The 14124-nt window shown below is 40.3% G+C and overlaps 1 protein-coding gene across 1 annotated transcript in view; it reads right to left on the bottom strand.

Annotated features, from left to right (window-relative positions):
* The window catches only part of sli (slit guidance ligand), a 1279943-nt gene that overhangs the window by 235482 nt on the left and 1030337 nt on the right, over positions 1-14124 (bottom strand). The window contains exon 13 of the mRNA XM_067140837.2: positions 8537-8694. Coding sequence (XP_066996938.1) covers positions 8537-8694 — 158 coding nt within the window. The remainder of the gene's footprint in view (positions 1-8536; positions 8695-14124) is intronic.

The raw sequence follows: 14124 nt of genomic DNA on the forward strand, positions 1-14124 counted from the left end.
AGTATACCTTTGGTTATTATGACATATCTCTTTACAAACAAACGAGTTAAAATTACTTTTACATTCTAGCTCGTTGTTACGATACAAATGAAACAGAAACTGAAATAGTTTGGTATATCAGCCTCTGAGATGCCACAGACCTACTAACCGAATGCTGTTTACCTTGGAACTGTAACACTGTATGATATAGTCAACTTGGAGGATCTCATAATCATTCGTACGAGTTTTGGTGATATGGGTTGCAGGTGCGGTTCGTCTTGTGTGTTTCTGTGTTTGAACCTCTTATAAAATTAATATTGAAATTTAATTTTTAAAACCGATATGATTGTCCAAGAGAGAGTAAAATTTAGACGCCCTCCCCCATAAATACTTCGGATGGAAAGCACTAATTGCGGGGCTACTCATTTCCTTCTTATCAAAACGCAAGCAAGCGGCGAGGTGTGGGCGTTTGAAGTAGAGAGGAAGCAACCGAAGCCGATTTTTCCGCTAAAATTTAAACTAGCGAATAGCCGATCTTTTCTGATCGTTCATGACGCTGGTCAACTGTGTTAGTCTGACACCCGGACCCGGCCCGTAAGCAGAGCGTCTGATAGTTAATGAAGAGAGTATTCAGGTTCACGTACGAATATGCATCCTAACGTGTTGTGTTATTTGTACCTGTTGAGTGAATATAATTTTATTCAGATATTTTACAGCGTAAGTGTACGTTTTATGCTTCTGGAAAATGACCTACCTTAATAAAAGGAAATGAACAGCGAGAAGTTTCTTCTGGAGAACGATTTTACTAAACTTTCACTGGAGGATCAGTTCAAAATAGAACAGTTAGGCCAGCCAAAACCCCCATTTTCTCTAACGCAGAAGCAGACGGTTAACGGGAAAGAGTGTACGCGTATATTCACAACTAGGACCGTATATATGAGATGAAAGCATGACGGGTTTCAACACACGGAATTTGAATTTCGCTCTGAGGGAAGATAGCAGCTAGATTAAAACCGGAATAGCATATTTTGTTGCCTTTGATTTAACCCCTATTCTCAAAACTTATGAGCCGCCACTGATGGGTAGTCAACCGTTTTATCATATAAAATATCAGTTTGTTGGCTATATAGACGTAAATATTAAACGATATAAGAGAAGCACAGTATATTTTAAGATCACAGATACAGTAATTCATTTTAAACTCTCCTCCCTACTTAAAACCAACGAATTCACGCATCATTTGTGTCACAATACGAGAAGAAAGAAAGAAAGAAAGAAAGAAGATCTCATCACTCTGCATTCATTGAATTTCCTATAATATTTATACACAGGGAATTCTGTCCAACTCGTTGGCTGAATGGTCAGCGTACTGGGCTTCGGTTCCCGGCAGAGTCGGGAATTTTAACCTTAATTGGTTAATTCCAGTGGCTCGGGGGCTGGGTGTGTGTGGCATATTCAACATTAGAAATCACCCTAGGTAGGACCCTCATCTTCATAGACATGCAGGTCGCCTAATAGGCCGTCTACTAGAAAAAGACCTGCACCAGGCCTCTCCGGAGGCCATACGCCATTATTATTATAGGGAGTTCTCAAACACGTGAGAAGTAATCGAGGTTGGATAATACAACCCAGAACAATATAAAAATCCCTATGAACATACGCCCTACAACTCGCAGGGACTTTTTTTGCATCGTGTTTTCAAGGAATTGCTCAATAAAAAGTTCCTGGAACAAGTATGTTCATGAAATCATGCTCCATACAGTTTTATCACAAGTTTTCACATATCGTAACTCGAAACTGTTATTTATGGAGGTGGGGTGAGGCGGGGCGTTTGGCTGAAAAGTGGGCAAAATGTGTGGGTATGCGTTCCGGTACCAAACATTTTAGAAATTAAGCACCGCTATTCACCCCCGATTTCCACCCACAGACATGAGAATTAATTAACTGATATGATTTGATTTACGTCTTTACGTCCCACTAACTACTTTTTACTGTATTCGGAGACGCTGAGTTGCTGGAAATTAGTACCACGGGAGTTCTTTTACGTTCCAGTAAATCTGCCGACACGAGGCTGACGTATTTGAGCATCTTCAAATACCACCGGACTGAGCCATGATCGAACCTACCAAGTTGGGGCCAGAAGGCCAGCGCCTCAACCGTCTGAGCCCCTCAGCCCGGCAGACATAAGAAAGCAGTCGATTGAAAAAAATAAGATAAAAGAAGTCTAAAAAATATTTGGCAATTATGAATGTGTTAATTACTTCTTGAATATTACTGTTCTAATATTGGTATAGCGCCTATTCGTGGAACAGAACGATCGTGGGAACAGCGATAAGAGGCATAGTGTTCCCAGAGGTAATTGCATGGACTCTTTTATTTACAAATATATTTAAATATTTTATGACGTAAACTAACACAGCCATCATCAAGGAGGATTAAACATGTTTGATTATTTACTACCTGCTACTTATGAAGTGGTACGCTTGCCCTGTCCGACTTTATTCCTCCTATAAGCCAGTATATTGTTGCATAAATTACCATACGTGACAGAATCAATGTCACGAAACTATTCAGTTCAGTTTAGCAGAAATTATTGTTTGTTGCAATATGCAGAGTTAAACACCGGGGCGTCTCGTGGACAAAGTAGCTGGGTGTACACACTAGCTTAAAGCAGACAGAACAGTAAACAGCAGATGAAATTACCTCCATCCTTAAACTAATGCTCCTTTGATTATGCTTTTCTTTGTGATATTTGAAGCCATTTCTTTTCTATTTTAATTTTTTTCACGGTATAACTCTGTTACCATATTATGTTTTCTTTTTCAAGCAGTTTATAAATCTATTTACTCAAAATTAGTTTCAGAAGACTGAAGAACCTAACAGTTATAAAATAAAAATCCTAACAAAGCTAACAAACTTCTTCACTCAGTATGTCAGGAATATGAATAAAACAATAACTAATTGATATTCACGATCTCTATAGGCTACACGCATGAACACGTATTAAGGAAAAGAACAAATAACATGAAAAAGTAAACTATGCTTCAATAATATTTATAATATACAAACGATGCACACGCATTGGCAGAAATAATACTACAAAAACACACACACACAATTACTTCGCGATTTTTAACTGGTACCGGGAGTTCTTATTAATTAAAAATGCTCACCAATACACAATCCCACCAAATTTCTACACTGCATTGATGGGGTGAAAGTTCCTTTTTGGGATCATTGTAAGTGCCTAGGTGCTAATATAAGGAAAGATTTTCATTGGAGTAATCACATAAATATGATTGTAAATAAAGGGTACAGATCTTTGCACATGGTTATGAGGGTAATTAGGGGTTGTAATAAGGATGTAAAGGAGAGGGAATATAGGTCTCTGGTAAGAGCCTGACTAGAGTATGGTTTCAGTGTATGGGACCCTCACCAAGAATACTTGATTCAAGAACTGGAAAAAATCCAAAGAAAAGAAGCTCGATTTGTTCTGGGTGATTTCCGACAAAAGAGTAACGTTACAAAAATGTTGCAAAGTTTGGACTGGGAAGACTTTGGAGAAAGGAGACGAGCTGCTCGACTAAGTGGTATGTTCCGAGATGTCAGTGGAGAGGTGGCGTAGAATGACATCAGTAGACGAATAAGTTTGAGTGGTGTCCTTAAATGTTGGAAAGATCACAATACGAAGATAAAGTTGGAATTCAAGAGGACAAATTGGGGCAAATATTCGTTTATAGGAAGGGGAGTTAGGGACTGGAATAGCTTACCAAGGGAGATGTTCGATAAATTTCCGATTTCTTTGCAATCATTAAAGAAAAGGCTAGGAAATCAACAGATAGGGAATCGGCCACCTGGGTGACTGCCCTAAATGCAGATCAGTAGTGATTGATTGAAAACATTCCCAGAAACTATCGTAAAACAATAGTATTACTGACCAAGGGACTGTTCCTAAAGCACAATCCTGTATCGATGATGCTTATTGTCTAAAAGGGTCCAAAATCCAGGTCACTGGCCCCTCGTAATGGTACTTATCGCTAGTAAAGTAGAACCATGGTATTTGTCGTGCTGCGGTACTAACCAAAAGTAGCGTAGAATCGTGGTATTCCACACATAATAGTACTACTCACAGGTAATGTAATACGCACATGTAACGCAGACCTATGGTGATTCTCACATTGCGGCGCCACTTACAGTCAATGCAAACATATGGTGTTCCTGACAAAGGTGTACTAATCACAGGGACTCGTACTATCCCGTGGTGTTCCTCACATAGCGGATACTAATCACAGGCAACGCAGACCCACGGTGTCGCTCATATAGTGGTACTAATCATAGGCAACGCAGACCCACTGTGCCGCTCATATTGTGGTACTAATCATAGGCAACGCAGACCCACTGTGCCGCTCATATAGTGGTACTAATCATAGGCAACGCAGACCCACTGTGCCGCTCATATAGTGGTACTAATCATAGGCAACGCAGACCCACTGTGCCGCTCATATAGTGGTACTAATCATAGGCAACGCAGACCCACTGTGCCGCTCATATAGTGGCACTAATCACGGGTACTGTAAAACCCATCCTGATTCACACTCTGTTGCTACTAATCACAAACCTATTGTGACCTAACATAGTGGTACTACTCGCAATTAAAAGTGATCCATGGTGTTCCCCGCATGATAGTACTAAATACAAGTAGCCTTATGGTTCTAATATGACCATCCCTTGGTCACCCCTTTTAGTCGCTTCATACGACAGGCAAGGGTTACCGTGGGTGTATTCTTCTTTTATTTCGCTCAAGTCCGCCGGCAAGCCGGTTACGATCCCACTATCCGCCTCCTGGGACGCGCCACGTGGGAGTATTACCTCTCCGCCTGCTACGTCAGCGCAGTAGGTTCGTGGTGTCAGTGAGATATTTGGTGGAGAACTGTTGCGGTTGGGAACAGTACCTGGCATTATATACAACGTCAACCCTTTAAAAACTTAACCAATGAAGAACAAACAAAATTACCTGATATCCAAGTGTAGTAAAATAAATCTGGTTGCTGAAAGGCAAAATCCTACAACGAATGAATTGAAATATCTCTAAATCTACTGCAACTACCAGTATTTGGTCATAGTTTGGCTACATTACACGCTCCTAGAGTCAGCAGACAACAGGAGTTTTGGCCATACTCTCAAGTCTGGTCATATAGCACGTGGCCGCAATCGTGACAAATGCCGCCCTCTTATTAGAGGTTTATTACAATTTGTACCTCTGCAGGCCAGGCTCACACAAAATCTGTGCCCCGAATTCCCATACAGGCAGTATTGCCCCTACACATCCCAGTTACGCAAACTGCCAAACTTAGTAGTCGCCACTGGCTTATGATCGTCTGGCAGAAGCACTATATTTGAATGTTTGCACAGTGGAAACAGACAATTAAAACTAACAACTGAATCCACAAAACGATACTTAAATATTGGTTTTGGAAAATAATTATTAAATATGTCACAGAAGTAATATGGTGTTCACGTGCTCCTGTGATCATACACACCACACACTACCGGTTAAACAAACTTCATCCTACATATTCGGATTAGAACTAGATTTAATTATTTCTCATATGGTACGCACATACATTTTATGGGATGAGTCTTCTGAAGATGTCAATGTTATATCACACCAAGGTGTTCTCACCTACTTCTTTTTCGTTTTTAAAGTTCGTTTCGTCGTCTATAAGACCTATCTGTGTCGGAGCGACGTAAAGCCACTAGCAAAAAAAAAAATTAAGTTCGTTAGTTGGTTATATCTATATATTACCGTACCATATTGTAGGAATTAATGTTAGCATGACGTATTTACGCATTCCTAGAATATGATGTATTTGAGGTTCATTTTCCTTTAAAATTCAACATAGTAAAATGAACTAAATGAAAATTGTTCTGATGGAGTGCATACCAATATGTGGCTGGGAGGCATGACCAGGCTTAATGGAAATAATTGATAGGAAGAGCATTGTTAGATACGCGGTATTGCTTTCTCACCGACGATATGACTCCTTGTCCGTAGTTCAAGACATTCAAAGGTCAACAGATGGTCGTTGTAGACACTTTTAGATTAAATCATATTTAACAGCACGCAGGATCTCTGTGGCATCAGCGCCCGCTGTTTCATACTATCTTTCCAGTAATGATATGGACTCAACACCTAGCATAATGCATTACCAACACGTACAGTAATTACCCACCACAATGTGCTTCCGGAGCGTATTGGCCTTCATATTTATCACTGTCTGTCTTGTCATTATTGCCGATTTCGCGACCTACTGTACAGATTCTGCAAACATTCTGCGCATGGTAAGTTGCAGGGACGTTTCTGTAGCGACACTTCACGCCATGAACGTATCATTGTTATCAATATTATAATGAATGTAGGAATGACCGGACAGAAAAAGAGTGAGCTGTTATGTTAGTAACAATATATACACTGCCGAAAAGGAAAACAGGCAACGTCCTCAAGGACAATGTCATTTTTTACGCAAGCCATGTGACAGGTAGTTCATCATTGCAGGAGTATATGATTAAAAATTCGGACCAAATGAAACATACATTTCGCACTAAAGGGTACCCAAACAGTAGCATCAATACACCCCCCTCTGGCGGTAAAGCAGGCGTGTATTTGCGCATGCAAACGATCATAAAGGTACCGAATGGCATCCTGCGATAGATTGTCCCAAGTTTCTTGCACCGTTTGATGCAATTCGGCAACGGTTCTTGCAGTCTCTGGAGAACGCGTAAGTTCCCGCTTCATCATGTCCCATACGTGTTCAATTGACGAGAGATACTGTGATCTTGCTCGTCAGAGCAGCTGTTGTACGCCACGTAGAACACGTTGCGTCGCAGCAGCTGTATGTGGAGGTGCACTGTCCTGCTGAAGTAGCGCATCACCTTCTTATCGAAGAAATGACGGTAGCACGGGGACAACAGTTTGTGTAATGTACCCTGCGAGTTGTAACGGATGGCCCCCACACCATGAAGCCTGGGGTGGGACCTGGGTGTCATGGGCGAATGCACACTGGAATAGGGCGCTCGCCAGCTCTATGCCGTACCCGTCTACGTCCATCACTTGCATATAGACATAACCTGCTCCCGTCACTGAAGACAACAGAGCGCCATTCCCCTCTCCAGTCGACTCTTTCACGACAACAGAGTAGCCATGCTTGGCGCTGTCGTGGTGTCAGTGGTAGCCTGGCCAGAGGCACACATGATCGTAATCCTGCTGCAAGAAGACGGTTCCCAATGGTCCTTGGTGACACAGCAGATGCAATACGTGATCGGATTTCGTTCCTGCATGATGTTAGGTCGGCCAGCGCTGCTCACACAATGCGTCGATCCTGGCGTGCGTCTGTACTGCGTGGACGTTCGGAGCCTGGTCTACGGGCGTGGAAATGTTCCATAGACCACTGCTGAAAGGAGCGACACACCACCGATACATGGTGCCGAATATGTGCAGCAATCGGTCGGTACGTCCTTCCAGCTTCCCGCAGGCCCACAATGTGACCCCGTTCAAATGGCTGCAGTTGTTCAACAGGAGCACGTACTCGTGGTTGTACCCTAGGCAAATACTGTTCATCTCTAACCTCAGCACAGTTACTGCCTGCAGAGTCAAAACTGAGTGCGCACGGACAGACCCCCTGAGCGCCATCTGATCGCCGATGTTCGTGACAATGAATCACTAGCACAACAACCCTTCAGTATGCAAATATTATACCCTGGTGCCACTGAACACATTCCTTGAGTCCTTTTCCGGCAACGTACTTGCCAGCCTCTGCTACCACGCAGTAGAGTTGTGTAGAATATGAGACAGTTCCAACACACCACTACTACTGAAACCTCCACTGTGAGATGACCCGTGACAAGTTCATGGCTTACGGTTTGGCTTATATTTCCTTTGCGTTACCCAAGTTCCAAACGTTTGACGTATATTATTGGCTTCTTTGAAAATAATATCTTAATGTGTGATCCTGTTCTTCTCACCTACGCTGAAACAGCTCAAAATACCTAGGGACTCGAACCTTTCAAACGGATGCGTTATAATTTTCGGCTCAGTTACTCGATAAACACGAGAATCACAACACCTGCAGTGTGCGGAAATAAAATCTCTATGGAATGAATTATAGAGTAGTGACTGAATTCCTATAAATGGACGTGAAGATGCATCAATGCATTCTGTCAATCATGTCAGAAAATAACTACATTTTTGGACCTATTGATGTAGGTCTTAATTTCAGGTGAAAAAGCATAGAGTTAGAATTTTAACCATCCACTAGAAAAATACACAAGATGTTATGATAAAGCTATGTGGCCCCCACCTTTAGAGAAAGACAGGAAGACATAAATACGATAGCTACTCTACATATAAATGTTATGAGGCAAGCCTGAAGTCAGTTCTGCATATCTTTGTACATTAATACCGAAATGCAAGAGGAATGTGGGAAATGAGCAAGTGTTCTTGGCAGTAAGGATGAGTCGTCACTGTACTATGAATTGGGGTGACTTTGCTTACCCTTACATTTGAATTTTTCATCCTTCAGAGCCTCAATACGACGTCGCTGCATCCGTTTTGGAGTATCACAGCGGGCTCCTGATGTCTCTATGGGGTTACGATGAAGGTACTCCGCTAGCCAACGCAAATTGCAGTCACAGATGAATGGATTGCGTGCCAAGTGCCTGAAAGAGAAATACAGAAGTAATTATACTGAGGTTTAAATTAATATCAAACATTTGGCCGAGAAAAGGCAATGGACATCCGTTCTGGAATTCCGAGTACATGGATTTGTCTTGGCCCTGAGGTCGTGAGGTGCTAATCTACTGGATAATAAGAAAATAGTCACGGTGAAATGCATTACATTTTGCCACTGGTTCCAAAAGATGAATTTCGTCTACCCTCCTAACTTGCGTCTCTTTGCGCATGATACTCTCTCTGCTAAAAATTATCCCCAATTACGTTGCGAATTATTCGGACAGTACATCATACAGGCACTATGTTGTGAGTTACCAGTCCACATAATCTTAATTAGTTCATCGTTTATCCTGTGTCTGTCAGAACAAAATCTATCAGTGGTCTCTCTGACTTCATTTCACAAGGTACGTTACAGAAATACATCATTAGTTGAGGGTTAAGAGAGCAACTGAAAGTGGGAAGGGAAATGAAAGTCTATCATTCATCTCCTTAATGGAACGGAAAAAATTTGTTGAAAAAACGTAAGTTTATCAGCTCTAGGCAGGGTTTAATGGACAAGTGCAGTGATCTTTAAATCAGTCTTGTTCTCGTTATGGTTATAAAAGGAAGTTGTTTGTGGTACATTTTAGGCATTATGAACAGGTTTTTCATAAGGTACGTGCACTTGGTAAGTATATAAAAACATGATCGCTATAATCTGACCTGTTGTGGTTGGTATCTCAGGTGGCATTAGAAAGAGAGTGGAAGGTATCGTCTGATCCTCTTACGCCCTTCCGTTTCCCTAACAAACACGCACAGTGTAACCAACACTATTCTATTCCATGTAAGCTAAACATCTTTACTTTTTCTTTTATCCTCTGACTGCAAAGTCTGAATTCTTCCAATGATGATATTTTCGTGTGTCTTCATGATATTCCTGTTTTATAAGAAGCTGTAGATCTAGCCCTAGAAGTTGCATATTGTTCATTATCTACATGATGGTAATCGATTTTAACAGTCTTTTTACATGATATTCTGAATCCAAAACACTAAGATGAGACTGAAGCAAGCAAGCAAGCAAGCAAGCGTGTACGTTTTACGTGGTGGTTGATATCATGATCGTAGCCAAGGGACCTCAGTTTTTACGTGGAATTCGATGCACATGAAAGTGGCTTTTATTTAAAAAATCCTACATGCCTTGGCAGGAAATAGAACCAAGGCCTTCTCGGTGAGAAGCTAGTGATTGGGCAAATGTGCAATTACACCCAACTAATATGTTAAATTAACATGAAAGATAACCATTATAATAACGGATATCTAAACTAACCAACATCATTTGGTTGCTATTCTCACTTTAACATTGAGATTGTACAAATTAAAGGAGGTAATATGTCTCAATAGAACATATTTCAATAAATGAAAAATTCATATTTCAACTGCGAATGACATGCTAAACTGTTTTCAGTACTTGAACGGATATCAAGATAATATTGAAAGCATGTTACGCATGCTAAAGAATCACAATATATTTAAAATGAGATATCAATCATGTGCCATGAAATATTAGTAGCAACTTTACGTTGCATTTATTATGAACTGTTATGCCCAACGTCAGCTATCTCGCGTTATCTATCTGTGATATACAATACATTTTCTGCACCAAAGTTCAAGCCTGAATTGCAATATGCTTAGCAATAGTGAGATTATGGCATTGACATACCCATCTCACCGTTTGCAAGTTGCTTTACGTCGCACCGACACAGATAGGTTTTATGGCGACGATGGGAAAAGAAAGGGCTAGGAATAAGAAGGAAGCGGCCATGGCCTTAATTAGGGCACAACCCTAGCATTTCCCTGGTGTGAAAATGGGAAACCACGGAAATGCATCTTCAGGACTATCGACAGTGGGGTTCGAACCCACTATCTCCCGAATACTGGATACTGGCTGCACATAAGCGACTGCAGTTATCGAGCTCGGTCAACTCACCGTTTGAAAATATACAGGAATTAGTGTGGTTTTTGATATTGGGCTGCTTGAATGCGATAGTGCTTGAAGGCAGATTTAGTGAGATGTGAATATAATTCTCTTCCACTTTACTTTAACCTCTTCGTTGTATACCACATTTGCACTTTGCCGACAGCAGTACTAACAAGTCAGTAGAACAAATATGTTTTACGTATCGTATTATTACTTTAAGCGGAGGGTTAGTGACACTGACGATGAAAAACCTAAGAATATACTTACGGCATTGGAGTAGTCTGTGTGTAATTTTCTTTCTGTTATACTGATGTTATATTACCTTGCGTTACCCAAGTTCGTCCCTTAGGACTTGATTAGATTATTATTCAGATGCCCCTTAATGTGGAATGTACCGTTTTACATGAGAATGACTCGCACCATTGTGATTGTGATGACCGATTTATATTTTCTACGCATGTTTTTCTGCTGTTCATAGCGTTCGAGGTTAAGGGTGTCCCATGCAAGTGATAAATATCTGTCACATTATTACTGTCATTTTATTACTGTACCGGAGGTACACCCGCTCCGTGCATTAAAAATGAGCGCCTTTTAAAAGGCCATCTCTAACGTGTACTTTAAACTGATTGTTGGAATAAATTTGAACGTTTATCACCAGATGTCTCTACTGTCGACTTATGTGCACCCTCTGGTGGGAAGATGAACAATTCATTTTCAAATAAATTTATAATTTCGAGGTTTTCAGAATTGAAATATTATATTTTTTGTGTTCTTAGGTTACTAGCACTGCTATCCCTTCCTTCTTCTTAATTTTCGACCAATCAGGAATTTTGTACATTTATTTAATCAAAAACATATGATGTGTAGGTGTGTACAGGGCTTCGGCCCAGAGAATTCCTGAACTTTCCTCTCCGCTATAAAAGCTGGGACCTTTAGGGCCATGTCTTTCGATCGCTACAGTCAAGGAGTTTAGAGTGTGTTCGTAGCGGAGGCAGAGGACAAGCCTTGCCCGTCATCGGAAGGCCCATCAGCTCAAGGGAATGGAAGACATCTTTTATTTTATGTGATAGTCTCAGAAAGCTGACTTTAGGGGATGGTTTCAAAATTCTTTCGCAATGTAAATTTCGATCTTTCAATGTAAATTTTCATTTTATTCTAACTTAGGGAATAAAGAGCCTGATTTTGATTCCTATTCAACTTGGTATTGAGGTGACTATGATTTCGTAAACTTTCAAATGTATCTCTTCCTTTTGTAATTTAAAATTTTCTCTCCATCTACTCACCTCCGTACTATAGGCTTAGTCTCTGTAACTTCGGGCCAAAAGCCCACATAGGGTTTGAAGAATTTTCAAGTGAACTTCAAAGGAGTGCAAATGTTCGCCGTCCTAAAATTTTGGTTTACGGCCAATACATTTAATCTTTTCTTTTTTTCACTAAGGCCAGGTAGAATGGGCACTTACTGCCTCTGTTAATGTTTAACTGTTCTTATTTAAATGTAACTTAGACTGTCGAGCGAATAAGACAGTGGAAACTGGTTGTATTTGACCTAACGTAAAAGTTAGACCGTGCCTTGGAGAGGCTTGAATCTTGTAAGTTGAAGAGAGTAGTCTCCTAAGTAATTGTGTGGAGCAAAGGCGCTCTTTCGAATGGGGTAAATTTTGGAGACCCATCTCCTTACTTGTAATTGATTGGAGCACTAGTGCTCTTTGTAATAGTGTAACGTTTGAGCTACATAACTCATTTCTTAAAAATCATTATGTCTCTTCTACCTGATCATTCTTAGGTTTTGAAATAACTATTGTTATAAGAGCTCAAGAGGTCCCTTTCTGTTTATCCAACTGTTATTTGTTATTGTTTAACAAAGTTTAAAATCGGAAAAGAGAAAACTCAGGAAATAAATAAAATTTCAAATTTTAGAGTTTTAAATTACGATTTGATCTTTTCTATGTCCATCAATTCATGCCCGCACCTTCTTACACCTCTGTGCTCCACGGTATTTCCATATCAATTATTATTATTATTATTATTATTATTACCATCTAGTTGAACTATGCGAACCTGATGTCACAACTCCATTTTCGTAGAGAACACCCGAAGCAGGCTGAACAGTCAAGATTAAGAGCAGATTACGTGAAAAATCGAAATATGATCAACGGTAATTGCTCTTTACTGTCTAAATTAATAATCGGAGGAAGTAAAATAGTTAATTATGTGCATTAACCTCAAAGATTCCATCATGTTACTAGGAAAGGAATTAGTAGGTTCAGAAGTTAGGCCTACTATAGTTGCAAGACGACATTTAAGAGATCCCTGTTTATCAAAAACATAGGAGACTAGAAAGAGAAGAACTAGTTATATTCGTTTATTCCATACACGTTAACATTTGGGAGTAGATTTTTTCAGCCAACAGTTGATGATACTTTCACTATATGTGAATTATAATCTTTTAATGCCTTGTGTTTACTTCCCTTAAACTAAACCACCTTAAGAGATACCAGATTCCCGAAATTTTACTCGGAAGGAGATTCTTTCACTTACCCAGTGGCGTATTTAAGAGGGACTCCCGCTCTTAAAATTCCTCCTAAATTAGGGGCCGTCTTTTCTATGACAACAAACAGTACAATCTTATAAATACCAATAATATTGCAAGGCGAGTGGAAAACGAAGGCCATTTTACTACTCGTATGAAAAGAAGCGCATAGAGACTTGTATGTATACGAACGAAAGTCCGCCCAAAAGGGAACGCATGCGCATATTGTGATGTTACTTGAGAAAGGTTAATTCTTCTCTCTGAGCATGCGTTGACATCAGTCGCCAGTGCGTCAGCCCCCTTTCTTCAGTTTTCTAGTAGCGGTACGACGGTGTTTAGCATAGCAGTCTATAATTCTGATCAAAAGTAATGGTAAATCGCAAAAGAAATAGAGGAAATATTTTGAACTATTTCCTGAAAACATCGCGGTCAGAGAAACCTCCGACTTTAGCCTCAGAGGCGGAGAACATGACTAACAAATAATAATAAAATAATAGAAGCATTGTTGGCGATTACAAATCGCTTTTGCTGGATCATCAGGAAAATTCGCCATCTACTGTATTGTCATCGACACCACATCAACATCAAGCGTTGAAAATGCACAACCATATCATGTGCACGACAAAAATGATTGGCTACCACTTGCGTTTCCAAACTCATTTTGTAGTCCGATGCAACATACGCATTCCTCTAACTTCGCAGATTGGTCTACATCGTAAGATCAAACCTAGTTGGATTGAGAAGTGGTTTTTATTAGAGTTAGTGACGTAAAAGCACGATTTAATACTGCTGAATTGATAAACGTGTTTTAAACCGTTTAAAACCCTGTAAGACTGGTAGGAATGGTTCTTTTCATCCCGGTTGTCATTCCCTTCACATCTCTATCGCATAGGAGTTTTGGCTTCACCACGCTGTCGATGTCAGTATGCG

Source organism: Anabrus simplex, chromosome 2 (genome assembly GCF_040414725.1).
Source record: "Anabrus simplex isolate iqAnaSimp1 chromosome 2, ASM4041472v1, whole genome shotgun sequence".
Classification (NCBI taxonomy): Eukaryota; Metazoa; Arthropoda; class Insecta; order Orthoptera; family Tettigoniidae; genus Anabrus; species Anabrus simplex.